This window comes from Oncorhynchus mykiss, chromosome 6, assembly GCF_013265735.2.
Source record: "Oncorhynchus mykiss isolate Arlee chromosome 6, USDA_OmykA_1.1, whole genome shotgun sequence".
In the NCBI taxonomy this organism is placed as follows: Eukaryota; Metazoa; Chordata; class Actinopteri; order Salmoniformes; family Salmonidae; genus Oncorhynchus; species Oncorhynchus mykiss.
Genome location: NC_048570.1, coordinates 56859493 through 56875459, shown reverse-complemented (window position 1 = coordinate 56875459; position 15967 = coordinate 56859493). Strand labels below are relative to the sequence as shown.

At 42.8% G+C, this 15967-nt stretch overlaps 1 protein-coding gene across 1 annotated transcript in view; it reads left to right on the top strand.

Annotated features, from left to right (window-relative positions):
• The first annotated feature begins 5604 nt into the window (after positions 1 to 5604).
• Positions 5605 to 15967, top strand: part of LOC110526185 (leucine zipper protein 2) — a 192754-nt gene continuing 182391 nt past the window's right edge. The window contains exon 1 of the mRNA XM_021606898.2: positions 5605 to 5905. Coding sequence (XP_021462573.2) covers positions 5844 to 5905 — 62 coding nt within the window. The 5' untranslated portion in view covers positions 5605 to 5843. The remainder of the gene's footprint in view (positions 5906 to 15967) is intronic.

The following is a 15967-nucleotide window of genomic DNA, read 5'->3' as shown; positions in this document are numbered from 1 at the left end:
AAAAAATCCTACAATGTGATTTTCTGGATTTTTTTTTCCATTTTGTCTGTCATAGTTTAAGTGTACCTATGATGAAAATTGCAGGCCTCTCTCATCTTTTTAAGTGGGAGAACTTGCACAATTGGTGGCTGACTAAATACTTTTTTGCCCCACTGTAGCTATGGTTACAAGTCAAGTAACCCCTATCTGGTACCTTTTAGAACAATTATTTTTAGTGTGTAGTATTCAGAGCTCTGAGTCATTTCAAGATATCTGAGAAATGTAATACAGAAACTCAACTAGAGGTTGATATGAATATAACACTGTGTGAAGGCCATAGGAAACCTATGTTGCGCTTGTAAAATAAAATAGTCACAGTGTATATTTATTTGACCTACGTGGAATTGAATGGTCTTTGTAATTAAATGACTATAGCTCAGCATTCAACACCAGAGTACCCTCCAAGCTCATCATTAAGCTCGAAGCCCTGGGTCTGAACCCCGCCCTGTGCAACTGGGTCCTGGACTTCCTGACGGGCTGCCCCTAGGTGGTGAAGGTAGGAAACAACACCTCTACGTCACTTATCCACAACACTGGGGCCCCACAAGGATGCGTGCTCAGCCCCCTCCTGTACTCCCTGTTCACCCATGGTTGCATGGCCTGGCACGACTACAACACCATCATTAAATTTGCTGATGACACAACAGTGATAGGCCTGATCACCGACAATGATGAGACAGCCTATAGGGAGAAGGTGAGGGCCTTGGAAGTGTGGTGCAAGGAAAATAACCTCTCACTCAACGTCAACAAACAAATGAGCTGATTGTGGACTTCAGAAAACAGCAGAGGGAGCACCTCCCTATCCATATCGACAGGACCGCAGTGGAGAAGGTAGACACCTTCACATTCCTCAGCGTACACATCACTGATGTGTACTCCTAACTTGCGCTGATCAACTGGCAAGTTTCTTCACCGACATTTTCAACCTTAGGCTGAGTCTGTAATACCAACATGTTTTAAGCAGACCACCATAGTCTCTGTGCCCAAGAACACTAAGGTAATCTGCCTAAATGACTGCCGACCCGTAGGACTCACGTCTGTAACCATGAAGTGCTTTGAAAGCCTGGTTATGGCTCACATCAACACCGTTATCCCAGAAACCCTAGACCCACTCCAATTTGCATACCACCCCAACAGATCCACAGATGATGCAAACTCTATTGCACTCCACACTGCCCTTTCCCACCTGGACAAAAGGAACACCTATGTGAGAATGCCATTCATTGATTACAGCTCAGCGTTCAACACCATAGTTCCCTCAAAGCTCATCACTAAGCTAAAGACTTTGAGACTAAACACTAAACTCACTCTGCAACTGGATCCTGGACTTCCTGATGAGCCGCCCCCAGGGTAGGTAACAACACATCTGCCATGCTGATCCTCAACACGGGGGCCTCTCAGGGGTGCGTGCTCAGTCCCCTCCTGCACTCCCTGTTCACTCATGACTGCATGGCTTGGCAAGATTCCAACACCGTCATTAAATTTGCCGATGACGGGTGCGGCTTGGTTGGGTTGTGTATCGGAGGACGCATGACTTTCAACCTTCGTCTCTCCCGAGCCCGTACGGGAGTTGTAGCGATGAGACAAGATAGTAGCTACTAAAAAACAATTGGATACCACGAAATTGGGGAGAAAAAAAGGGGTAAAATTCACACAAAAAAAAAATATATATATATATATATTTTAATTGCCGATCAGTGACAACGATGAGACAGCCTATAGGGAGGAGGTCAGAGACCTGGCCGTGTGGTGCCAGGACAACAACCTCTCCCTCAACGTGATCAAGACAAGGGAGATGATTGTGGATTACAGAAAAAGGAGGACCGAGATTCTCATCGACGAGGTGGTAGTGGAGCAGGTTGAGAGCTTCAAGTTCCTTGGTGTCCACATCACCATCAGACTATCATGGTCCAAACACACCAAGACAGTCGTGAAGAGGGCATGACAAAGTCTATTCCCCTCAGGAGACAAAGGATTTGGCATGGGTCCTCACATCCTCAAAAAGTTCTACAGCTGCACCATCGAGTGCCTCCTGGTTGCATCACTGCCTGGTATGGCAACTGCTCGGCCTCCAACCGCAAGGCTCTACAGAGGGTAGTGCGTACAGCCCAGTACATCATTGGGGCCAGGCTTCCTGCAATCCAGGACCTCTATACCAGGCGTTGTCAGAGGAAGGCCCTAAAATTTGTCAAAGACTCCAGCCACCCTAGTCATAGACTGTTCTCTCTGCAACCGCACGGCAAGCGGTTTTGGAGTGCCATGTCTAGGTCCAAAATACTTCTTAACAGCTTCTACCCCCAAGCCATAAGACTCCTGAACAGCTAATCAAATGGCTACCCAGACTATTTGCATTGCCCCCCCCCCCCCTTTTACGATGCTGCTACTCTGTTTATTATCTATGCATAGTCACTTTAACTCTATTTGGCTCGGCACCTAAAACCCTGACAAAATTTTACAGATGCACAATTGAGAGCATCCTGTCAGGCTGTATCATCGCCTGGTACAGCAACTGCACCGTCTGCAACTGCAGGGCTCTCCAGAGGGTTGTGCAGTCTGCCCGACGCATCACTGGGGCAAACTACCTGCCCTCCAGGACACTTACAGCATCCGATGTTACAGGAAGGCCAAAAGGAGCATCAAGGACAACAAACACCTGAGCCACTGCCTGTTCACCCCGCTATCATCCAGAAGGCAAGGTCAGGACAGGTGCATCAAAGCTGGGAGTATCTGCTAGAGACGGAAAAACAGCTTCTATCTCAAGGCCATCAGACTGTTAAATAGCAATTCCTAGTACATTAGAGGCTGCTGCCTTATATACATAGACTTGAAATCACTGGCCACTTTGATAATGGAACACTAGTCACATGAATAATGTTTACATATTTTGCATTACTTATCTCATATGTACAGTATATACTGTATTCTATCCTATTCTACTGCATCATAGTCGATGCCGCTCTGACATTGCTCATCCAGATATTTATATATTCTTAATTCCATTCCTTTACTTTAGATTGTGTGTATGGTTAGATATGACTTGTTCGATATTACTGCACTGTTGGAGCTCGAAACACAAGCATGGGTCAGGGCAGGCAGAATGGTCAAAACCGGGAATACTAGAAAATGGGAACTATAGAAAAGACAGGAGCAAGGGGGAAAACACTGGTAGGCTTGACTAACAAAACGAACTGGCAACAGACAAACAGAGAACACGTGTATAAATACACAGGGGATAATGAGGGGAGATGGGAGACACCTGGTGGGGGGTAGAGACAAGCACAAAGACAGGCGATACACATCAGGGTGTGACATTTACAATGACAGTAATGAAGTAATTATAAATAACATACAATTAACTCTTGGGCATTGCATTCATTTTCCCATAATAATGCCTGAAACAGGTTCACTCTCACTGCTATTGGGACGTCAGCTTTCTGGCTGATAAGCTACATAATTGAGACGGATTACGGTGCCTCTTTTAGGTCACTCTCCGGTCACCAAAGCATGCCGAGGTCCAAAGCTCTCATTGAGAACTGGTCACTGTGTGTTTCCATGCATGGGGTTTGGACTAATTAGACCCCAATGAATGGGCGGAAGTCCTACAAAACGAGGTGTAGGTTACTACCCCGTGCACAATGGACTCCAAACTCTTTTAAATCCTTAATGGAAATCATTTATCATGCCTATGGCGTATGACCTTCACCCTTTTGTGTTGTCATGTTGAATATTCTGCCCGTATTTCACACCGCTCAATGCCTAATTTAAAACATGCACAAAATCCTCTACATCATGTTGAAGAGCACCCATCTCACTAAATCTTTGATGAGGTCAAGCAGACACCCAGAAAATCTGAAGAAAGGATGGTGTGAAACAGGGTTGAAGGAATGATACATTTATCACTTGATATTTCCATCCCCCTTTCTATCAAAAAGACACTTAAACTCTAGACCATTTGTTTGTAGCATTTACAGGTGTAATATTCAGCATGCTTAATAAATAGAATACATCCCATTATGGATGAATCACAGACGCTGCCGGTGAACCCTGTGTTTGTTATGCTGGTGACCCTGTTGCTCCCATCCTCGCATAATTGCTCCTGTAGTCCCTTAGAGTGCAGGCAATAATAGGTGCTGAGTGAAAGGCGGGGGAGCTGCATTTGCCACAATGAGGAAGAATGCCTCTCAGCTCTCGCCACCAGTGGCAGCCCACTGGGCAAAAACTGGTTGAATCAATGTTGTTTCCACGTAATTTCAACAACAACAAAAAATGTGATGACGTTGAATCAACGTAAGAAACTGACTGGATTTGCAAAAAGTCCTCAACGTAAGGGAATTCCGTAATTTTTTCTACCAACTTTAAAACTAAATCCAAAGTCATGGGGATATTTATTTGTTGATTTCACGTTGAATTCCCCTATAGTGAACTCAGCCAAATGTAAATCAAAAATAGACATTGAACTGAAGTCTGTGTAGCCAGAAATACTGAGGAGTATTTTTGTTTTGTTTTTGCTAAATCTAATTGGGTGGGCCTGGCAGGGCCTGGCTCCCTTTTTATTTATTTATTTATTTTACCTTTATTTAACCAGGTAGGCAAGTTGAGAACAAGTTCTCATTTACAATTGCGACCTGGCCAAGATAAAGCAAAGCAGTTCGACAGATACAACGACACAGAGTTACACATGTAGTAAAACAAACATACAGTCAATAATACAGTATAAACAAGTCTATATACAATGTGAGCAAATGAGGTGAGATAAGGGAGGTAAAGGCAAAAAAGGCCATGGTGGGAAAGTAAATACAATATAGCAAGTAAAACACTGGAATGGTAGTTTTGCAATGGAAGAATGTGCAAAGTAGAAATAAAAATAATGGGGTGCAAAGGAGCAAAACAAATAAATAAATTAAATACAGTTGGGAAAGAGGTAGTTGTTTGGGCTAAATTATAGGTGGGCTATGTACAGGTGCAGTAATCTGTGAGCTGCTCTGACAGTTGGTGCTTAAAGCTAGTGAGGGAGATAAGTGTTTCCAGTTTCAGAGATTTTTGTAGTTGGTTCCAGTCATTGGCAGCAGAGAACTGGAAGGAGAGGCGGCCAAAGAAAGAATTGGTTTTGGGGGTGACTAGATAGATATACATGCTGGAGCGTGTGCTACAGATGGGAGATGCTATGGTGACCAGCGAGCTGAGATAAGGGGGGACTTTACCTAGCAGGGTCTTGTAGATGACATGGAGCCAGTGGGTTTGGCGACGAGTATGAAGCGAGGGCCAGCCAACGAGAGCGTACAGGTCGCAATGGTGGGTAGTATATGGGGCTTTGGTGACAAAACGGATTGCACTGTGATAGACTGCATCCAATTTGTTGAGTAGGGTATTGGAGGCTCCCTAGTGGGTGGGCCAGCGTCCACCGAGGCCCACCCATGCCTACGCCCCTGCTATGCTCAGTGGGAGCTGCTCTCATCTCTTCAGTCTGATTCTGCCAGTATTACCCCCCCCCCCCGACCCATCCCCATTCATTTCCTCATTAATAAGTCTGTCTGTGTCACTGTGTTATTTAAAGCCAGAGATCCTCCCTTGCTCTGTTAGAGCCACTGGGTTGCATCTGTCTGCTTCGCTCTCTCTGTGTGTGTGTGTGTGTGGGTGTGTATGTGTGTGTGTGCGTGTGCGTCGTGTGCGTGTGTGCGTGCCTGAGTGAGTACGCGCAGGCAAGCGATCGAGCCAGTGAGTGAGCAAGCGAGAGAGAGAGAAAGGGAAAAAGAAAGCAATCGAGAGGGAGAGAGCGAATCGGAGTGCGAGTGCAAGACAAAGCTATGAAATTAATCCGAGCTATATGCCTCCTGCTTCTTTGTCCAGCTTTGAGCCTCAACACTAGGTAAGTCTAAAATATGAATGGTCTATTATTCTTACTTCACCTTCAATGATTCTGAAAGAAAGGGGGATGGTGAATGCAGAATGGCTAATCATAGAAGATACTAATCTTTAGCTCCGGCCAGTCCTGCGAAATAGGTTAGGCAGCCTGGGTTCTGGCGGGAGATGCATCTGTGCTGATCATGATGTTCTGAGGCAGTAGACTGAAGGCAAAATAAAGCTTTATCTGTTGAACTATTCTCTGTGTTAAACTGAAAGAGATATGTCTTTGGTGGTGAAATTCACTGGCTAAAAATGCTTTGGAATTGTGTATGCATCGCTTACTGGGATTTGCAGCAGTTCTTGTCTCCGGCTTGCTGGAAAGGAGCAAGTTAAGTCAGAGAAGGAACTAAAGAAGGAACTGGGCTGCTCAGAATATTGCAATTTCTTGAGAGAGAGAGAGAGCGAGAGAGAGAGGGGGAGAGAAAGAGAGAGAGAGAGAGAGAGAAAGAGAGAGAGAGGGAGAGAAAGAGAGAGAAAGAGAAAGAGAGAGAGAGAGAGAGAGTGAGAGTGTGTGTGTGTGTGTGTGTGTGTGTGTGTGTGTGTGTGTGTGTGTGTGTGTGTGTGTGCAGAATAATGCATTGGGGGGAATAGAAGGAGGAGGAGGGGATAGAGGAGGAGGAGAGGCGAGAGAAATGGAGAGATGAGTCGACGTGCAGTGAGGAGGGAGGTTTTAATGATTAATTAAACCATTGATAAAATCATTCCTCTTTCAAACGAGTGCCTGAACACTACTCCCATTACTGGGGTCTTTGTGAACGATAAGCCAAGGTTGTCAGAGAGTCTTAAATATGGCTTAAAGACAGATACACATTATAAAACTTGCACTCCTCTCATTGCAGTTTTGTCTACTTTGACCTGATGGAATTTTAGCTTGGGTTGGTAGACCTCTCTACAAGTGTGCTCCTAAGTGATGAATGTAGTGGCAGAAGATACGTGGAACAGAGACATAGACACATAGACAATCAATGCATCGGCACATTTTGCAGAGCCCTGAGAGATTTGAATAAGCTAATTTGGTGATGCTGGAGATTCCGTTGAAAGCACAGCTTATATTGGATTATGAATATGTTGATGAATGTTCGAAGTTTGGATTGTGTTTTACGAAGTTGAATGAGATACACTACATGACCAAAAGTATGTGGACACCTGTACTTCGAATATCTCATTCCAAAATCATGGGCATTAATATGGAGTTGGTCCCTCCACTCTTATGGGAAGGCTTTCCACTAGATGTTGGAACATTGCTGCAGGGACTTGCTTCTGTTCAGCCACAAGAGGTCGGGCACTGATGTTGGGCGATTAGGTCTGGCTCACAGTCGGCGTTCCAATTCATCCCAAAGTTGATTGATGGGATTGAGGTCAGGGCTCTGTGCAGGCCAGTCAAGTTTCTTCCACTCTGATCTCGACAAACCATTTCTGTATGGACCTCGCTTTGTGCATGGGGGCACTGATTTGCCTAGTTAAATAAAGGTTAAATACATTTTTTTTTAAATAGCCATACTGAAACAGGAAAGGGTCTTCCCCAAACTGTTGCCTGGAAGCACAGAATCGTCTATAATATCATTGTATACTGTAGCGTTAAGATTTCCCTTCACTTGAACTAAGGGGCCTAGCCCGAACCGTGAAAAACAGCCCCAAACCATTATTCCTCCTCCGCCAAACTTTACAGTTGGCACTATCCATTGGGGTATTTAGCGTTCTCCTTGTTGAAAAGAGTCTCCTATGACAGTGCCACGTTGAAAGTCACTAAGGTCTTCAGTAAGGCCATTCTACTGCAAATTTTTGTCTATGGAGATCACATGGCTGTGTGCTCGATTTTATACCCCTGTCAGAAATGGGTGTAGCTGAAATAGCTGAATCCACTAATTTGAAGGGGTATCCACATACTTTTGTATATATAGTGACATATAGTGTACATGTGTAAATGACCCCAATGAGACACTTGAAGTCATGATTAAGTGACTGACTGACTGGCTGCTTGATTGACAGATTAGCTAATAACTTATATGTAACAAGTGGCATTAATGTGTCAGAGGCTCAATGGATGTGTTAAGCTTATAAAGATATTTATAAAGATATACAGTTGAAGTCTGAAGTTTAAATACACCTTAGCCAAAAACATTTAAACTCCATTTTTCACAGTTCCTGACATGTAATCCTAGTAAAAATACCCTGTCTTAGGTCAGTTAGGATCACCACTTTATTTTAAGAATGTGAAATGTCAGAATAATAGTAGAGATAATGACTTGTTTCAGATTTGATTTCTTTCATCACATTCCCAGTGGGTCAGAAGTTTACATACACTCAATTAGTATTTGGTAGCATTGCCTTTAAATTGTTTAACCTGGGTCAAACGTTTCAGGTAGCCTTCCACAAGCTTCCCACAATAAGTTGGGTGAATTTTGGCCCATTCCTCCTGACAGAACTCGTGTAACTGAGTCAGGTTTGTAGGCCTCCTTGCTTGCACATGCTTTTTCAGTTATGCCCACAAATGTTCTATAGGATTGAGGTCAGGGCTTTATGATGACCACTCCAATACCTTAATTTTGTTGTCCTTAAGCCATTTTGCCACAACTTTGGAAGTATACTGGGGGCCATTGGCCATTTGGAAGAACCATTTGCGACCAAGCTTTAACTTCCTGACTGATGTCTTGAGATGTTGCTTCAATATAGCCACATAATTTTCCATCCTCACGATGCTGCCACCCCTGTGCTTCAGGGTCGGGATGGTGTTCTTCGGCTTGCAAGCCTCCCCCTTTTTCCTCCAAACATAACGATGGTCATTATGGCCAAACAGTTCTATTTTTGTTTCACCAGACCAGAGTCCCCATGTGCAGTTGCAAACCGCAGTCTTGAATTTTTATGGCGGTTTTGGAGCAGTGGCCTCTTCCTTGCTGAGCGGCTTGTCAGGTTATGTCGATATAGGACTCGTTTTACTGTGGATATAGATACATTTTGTACCTGTTTCCTCCAGCATTTTCACAAGGTCCTTTGCTGTTGTTCTGGGATTTATTTGCACTTTTCGCACCAAAGTACGTTCATCTCTAGGAGACAGAATGCGTCTCCTTCCGGAGCGGTATGACGGCTGCGTTGTCCCATGGTGTTTATACTTGCAAACTATTGTTTGTACAGATGAACGTGGTACCTTTAGCCATTTGGAACCAGGATGAACCAGACTTGTGAAGGTCTACACATTTTTTTCTGGGGTCTTGGCTGATTTCTTTTGATTTTCCCATGATCTCAAGAAAAGAGGCACTGAGTTTGAAAGTGGGCCTTGTAATAGATCCACAGGTACACCTCCAATTGAGTGAAATTATCAGAAGCTTATCAGAAACTTCTAAAGCCATGACATAATTCTCTGGAATTTTGCGAGCTGTTTAATGGCACAGTCAATTTAGTTCATGTAAACATCTGACCCACTGGAATTGCGATACAGTGAAATATAAGTGAAACAATCTGTCTGTAAACAATTGTTCGAAAAATGATTTGTGTCATGCACAAAGTCGTTGTCCTAACCGCCTTTCAGAAACTATAGTTTGTTAACAAGACATTTGTGGAGTGGTTGAAAAACGAGTTTTAATGACTCAAACCTAAGTGTAGGTAAACTTCCCGAATTCAACTGTGCCTATATACGGCCCTGACACCATTTTCTTCCCTTGAGAGTCCTCCATAATTGGCCAAATAATGACCATTTTGTGCAAAAACCCCAATTTTGACAGGCACACTCTGCCCATCTGGGATTTGCCAGAACTACCCTATGGCCAGTCCATTTCTGTATATGTCTCTGACCTAGACTAATTCAGTGGTCCCTAAGCAGGTATCACTACTAGACAAATCTGGCCGTGTCTAGACTTGACAGTTCATGCAGCTTTAGTATTTTGATCATAGAGTTCTGATCATGGAATTCTGAACGCATCTATCTACACCTACGGTGTGCGTCCAAATTCCCTTTTCCCACGCTATATTCAGTTTACAGTATGCATTCTACAAATGGTGGAATAGGTGCACAACAATAATAACACAATAACAACTGATGGCACCAGCTAACTACTGTAGCCAACTAGCCAGCTAACCTCTGTAGCAAGCCAGCAAGCTAGCAAGCAACGCTAAAGGGATTACAAACGGGTTAGCATAATAGTTTTGGTAAATATTTGAGGCCAGTCAGCATGTTCCTCACACTCTAGGAATGTATTTCCTTCAAATGGTATAATGAAAAGACACCTCTCGGTCCCAAAACACACGTTTTCTGGAGACTTGTGGTAGGAGTGTTGATGACGTCAGCCACTGAATGCGCTTTCGGTAGCCTAATTGCGTCCAGACTGAGGAGAACTCTGCAAAAAAATGCTTCTCAGACCACCTCCTGAAGTGGCCTGCCAGATCTGAACACAATCAGACCACAAAGCGACTTTTGTGAGTCTAGACCTGTCTTTTCAACGCTATCTTCGTATTCTGAAAGCAGAAGTCAAACGTAAGTGTCAAATGTGGACACAACCTCTGAATAAACTGATCTCAATATGCTGAGTAATGGTACCAGAGGAATTATATTCCGGTTGCTAATTGACAAAAAAGTGTCATGTTGACTTTTTGGTTTATGAAATGAATTGAAGTACATTGATGTGTGCATGAAGTATTATATTGTAGCATTCTATTATAGTGTAAACAAACGCAAAAATCGTAAATGTGTTTTCATGAAGGTTCTTACTGCTAAACCTCCCCACAAACAAACAACACTAGCGGTTTTCTTATGATCAAATACATCCAGACCAGTTGCTTATGCAGCTTTACTGACCTCTAATTGCTTATTTTACCAAGCAGCACATTACTGCTGCTTGAGAGGATGTGGTTCATGCAAGTGTTCCCCACTTACAGTAGTGTCCTGCTGAGATTGAGGCTATCCTAATATGGACACCATAGGGTTAATAACATCCTGATCAGGACTACAGTTTGTATGTGTGTCAGTAACATACACAATGTGTTTAGTCTTTAGCCCCAAACCTGGTCCAAGTGGCCCACAATGTGTGTTGGATAATTATGAAGAGTAGGTCTTGATACATTTGGAGCTTCTTATTTTAATGCTAAACTTAGCAAAAAAAGAAACGTTCCTTTTTCAGGACCCTGTCTTTCAAAGATAATTCGTAAAAATCCAAATAACTTCACAGATCTTAATTGTAAAGGGTTTAAACACTGTTTCCCATGCTTGTTGAACCATAAAAAATAATGAACATGCACCTGTGGAACGGTCGTTAAGACACTAACAGCTTACAGACGGTAGGCAATTAAGGTCACAGTTATGAAAACATAGGACACTAAAGGCCTTTCTACTGACTCTGAAAAACACCAAAAGAAAGATGCCCAGGGTCCCTGCTCATCTGCGTGAACGTGCCTTAGGCATGCTGCAAGGAGGCATGAGGACTGCAGATGTGGCCAGGGCAATAAATTGCAATGTCCGTACTGTGAGACGCCTAAGACAGTGCTACAGGGAGACAGGACAGACAGCTGATTGTTCTCGCAGTGGCAGACCACCTGTAATAACACCTGCACAGGATCGGTACATCCGGGACAGGTACAGGATGGCAACAACAACTGACCGAGTTACACCAGGAACGCACAATCCCTCCATCAGTGCTCAGACTGTCTGCAATAGGCTGAGAGAGGCTGGACTGAGGGCTTGTAAGCCTGTTGTAAGGCAGGTCCTCACCAGACATCACCGGCAACAACGTTGCCTATGGGCACAAACCCACCGTTGCTGGACCAGACAGGACTGGCAAAAAGTGCTCTTAACTGACGAGTCGCGGTTTTGTCTCACCAGGGTTGATAGTCGGATTCGCGTTTATTGTCGAAGGAATGAGCGTTACACCGAGGCCTGTACTCTGGAGAGGGATCGATTTAGAGGTGGAGGGTCTGTCATGGTCTGGGGCGATGTGTCACATCATCATCGGACTGAGCTTGTTGTCATTGCAGGCAATCTCAATGCTGTGCGTTACAGGGAAGACATCCTCCCTCATGTGGTACCCTTCCTGCAGGTTCATCCTGACATGACCCTCCAGCATGACAATTTCACCAGCCATACTGCTTGTTCTGTGCGTGATTTCCTGCCAGACAGGAATGTCAGTGTTGACAGGAATGTCAGTGTGCCTGGATCTCAATCCCTCCCAGAAATGTCCGGGAACTTGCAGGTGCCTTGGTGGAAGAGTGTGGTAACATCTCACAGCAAGAACTGGCAAATCTGGTGCAGTCCATGAGGAGGAGATGCACTGCAATACTTAATGCAGCTGGTGGCCACACCAGATACTGACTGTGACTTTTGATTTTGACCCCCCCTTTGTTCAGGGACACATTATTCAATTTCTGTTAGTCACAGGTCTGTGGAACTTGTTCAGTTTATGTCTCAGTCGTTGAATCTTGTTATGTTCATACAAATATTTACACATGTTAAGTTTGCTGAAAATAAACGCAGTTGACAGTGAGAGGACGTTTCTTTTTTTGCTGTGTTCACATTCTCAGATTTAAAAACAACAAAGCGGCCACCCCACCAGTTGTTTTGTTATACAGCTGAGGGATGGGGCTAGGGAAATGTAACCCCTCTCAATTTCACAAGCAGTGGTCTTGATGGAAGAACTGACAGTCCATGACACCCAATAAAGAGGTTTAACCATATTTTGAAGCTTTACACACTTGTTTTAGAAAAAAACAAGTTCTAATTATAATGAATTGGTATCAAGAATTTAAATGACCACTGAAAATTCTAAAGGCTTCCCTCCCAGAATGTAGCTTTAAGATTCTGGTGGCCAAACACCTATAACATAATATTTTTTTCTAGATAGAATTATTTGATAGTACTTTGGATATCTCAACGATTTTATGGAGCAGAATTGTTGGTTGATGTCAAAATTGGCACATAGTTGACCAGGGAGAAAGTAACTGTATAGAATTGATTAGGGGAAATTCAACCCACTTTTGCCACACTTCCTCATTGCATCTGATTTGGCTGAGAGTACTGTGGCTGTTCCTGAGTGTGTGTGTGTGCGTGTGTGTGTATTTGTGTGTGTGTGTGAGTATATATTTACGCATGAGCGCCTGTGGCTGCTCACTACTCACTACAATGCAGTCTAGCCAATTCGCCATTCATGTCTTTGCAAAGTCTCTTTTATGGTATTTACACAAAAGTTCTTAATTATTGACACTAACTTTGATGTTTCCTACCTAGGCAACCATGTCTGGTAAATGCCGGTGTCCATTGGGACCTCCATAACATTAAATATCTAGCTACTGGCCCGCAATTAAAGACTGCCAACATCCTTGGATTATACTCTACATGTCACAAAGACAGGGCCTGCATTGCTTAGTCTCTTCACATCTGGCTGTAAACACTAAACCTATTGCATTTTAAGTTATTTCTTTGATGTTGGATAGGGTGGGGCAATAAAGAGGAACGCGGTTTATGACTGAGATTAACAATGGGAGCCTGGCAGTAGCTGTAATAGCCTGATAATACATGCTAATATCCAGTAGGTCATCTTGCTGAAAGGTGATGGGGAATCGAATAGGTCCTTTTGCAATGAGAGCATAATGACCTAGCAGCTATAAATGACAGTCGGTGGCTACTCACCTGATGGGTATCAGAAGCTTCCCATTGAAATGACGGACTACATTTCTAATTTGCCAAGATACAGTATTTTCTGTGGCTAAGAAATGTAATCTTTCTGTATCTCTGAAAATTTTTTATCTTTCCCGAGAGTAACCCCAATTTGCCCGTCATTAATCCCCAAAGCCCTCGATGGCCGTCTAACCATGACAGATTCCTCCATATTTGTGGAATGCGTCATACTTATTGAGATCATATAACGGAGATAAATCTTATTTAACAAAAACGTTTGACTATAATATTATGTTTAGGCCTGCTTGTCTTTGGTTTACAACTTATTTCATAACTAATTGTGCATACGTCATGTTCATGGCTAACAGCAAGCATTTACTCTCTAAAGCAGTGTTTCCAAAACCTATTCCCCCCCCCCCCCCCCCCCCCCCACCACCTACCCCCAGCTAGCTGGAATTGTGCTATAGATAGTCAATTGTATTACCTATTAAGTAATTTTATAAAACAATCACATTTTACTTAAAAGAAACAATCCCTTCTTGCAACATGGTAAAAAAATCAACCCCAAGAATGTTATTTTGTTTCTTTAAATGTTTCCCACCCCCTTAACTCTTGTGTATGGGTTTTGTTCAAATTGGGCCCTTGATCGAATTGGCCCTTTTGTGTAGTTCTAAGCAATGTTTGACAGAGAAGAAAAGCAGTGATTGACTAGACCAGAGGGTCAAGTCCAGGGCATCCTGTGAATTAGACTGAACTATTGACAGCGGCAAGATGGTAACGATAATAATTATATGCATTGATGGACTGTGCATGCTTGGCCGGGGGTAATGACCAAAGAGATCACCTCGTCTCATCGACCGCTATTGTTCAGCACCTGAGGTATTGAAAGGTAAATGTGAGTGTAGTGGTGCTTGCTAGCCTTCACTTTGTCTATCATCAGGAAGCGGCTTTGGCTCCTCTGCCAAGTAGTTTTAAGTTGTCTCTTTGTGATTACGGAGTGAAGGGTCCATCATTATTTTAATGAAATGCTCTGCTTGATTTATAACACAAGCATTTGGGAGACTGGTTTGTTGGATTGACATCTTGCTCAAATACTCATATATTTTGCACAGTAGCAATTCGGGACAATAGTGGACGTTTTAGCCGTTGAGGGGGGGGGGGGGGGGTCTTAGTTGACATAATTAATTGTTTTAATCTCATACCATGGATAATTTTGCTATTTGGTTTGGCATTTTAGGACCTCTTTAGGTAGAAAAAAAGTATATTTCTAATGATTTGATAATATATTGAATTTGGCCTTATAAATACATTGAATAACATTAATAAATGGCAAAAAAAGACAGTCAAAAATGTATCATAAGAAATAAGGTTTTGACGTTTCTGTCCTATATCTAGCTCACATATTTAACCCCCTTTATTTGGCACAAATTTACCTGCATACTTCCATTCATTTGTATGGGTTACCTTTAGACGAGTACCGTGACACTTGTGGGGGTCATAGAGTAAAATGGAGAGCACCATCGTGAGTCTCCACTTTCTATAGGCCGTTCAGATGCTACAGAACTTTACGTGAGAAGACTGATTTTTGGGATGTCTCCTGGTCTGACAAACAGCGTTGTAGCTCTGCCACTTTCCATCGCAGATCTAGAAGGGCGACAGAGGCGGATGCGGTGGATTGAGACGCAGATGCAAAAAAAATAAAAACAGTTTGCTTAAATTTACGGAATTTCACGGGGATTTTTTTATTATGTTACTTACACATGGTTTCTTCAGTTGTCCCCATAGGATAACCCTTTTTGGTTCCAGGTAGAATCCTCCACCTTTCTTTTCTAAGACTGACACACCGGTGTGTCAATAGACTAGGGTTTACGCGCTGAAGGAAAGACTACCGTTAAGTAGCAGCTTGGCAGGGAACTGTTCGGTGTTGGATGTCACCTGTTGTAATTGATAAGTTGTTAAATGGGGAGATCTTTTTTTTTAACCCTTTACTGCATGGTGTTGCAATATGGCAAAAATAAAAAAAATAAAAAAATACAAACACAATAACTTTTTACAGAAGTGTGTGTGTGTGTGTGTGTGTGTGTGTTGGGGGTGGGGGGTGGGGGGGCATAGGCAGATGATAGTGACTGCATTTCAAGTGGGAGGGGCCTGGTCATAGGAAAATTACAGTGAAATCATAATCATAACAATATTTGTTATATATGCGTGGATTAAACCGTTATGTTTAATATTCATAACATTATAATAATGATCATATTATTTATGAAAAAAGAAAAGAATATCCAGAGTAAATATTTTATTTTGATCTTTTACAAGAAAACACAATTTCAGAGAGTGTGAATGAATAAAAACAATACAATTAAAACTCAAACAGCACATTTCCATAAGAAAAACACATTTCTTATGTTTTTAGTGGTTGGAGATTGC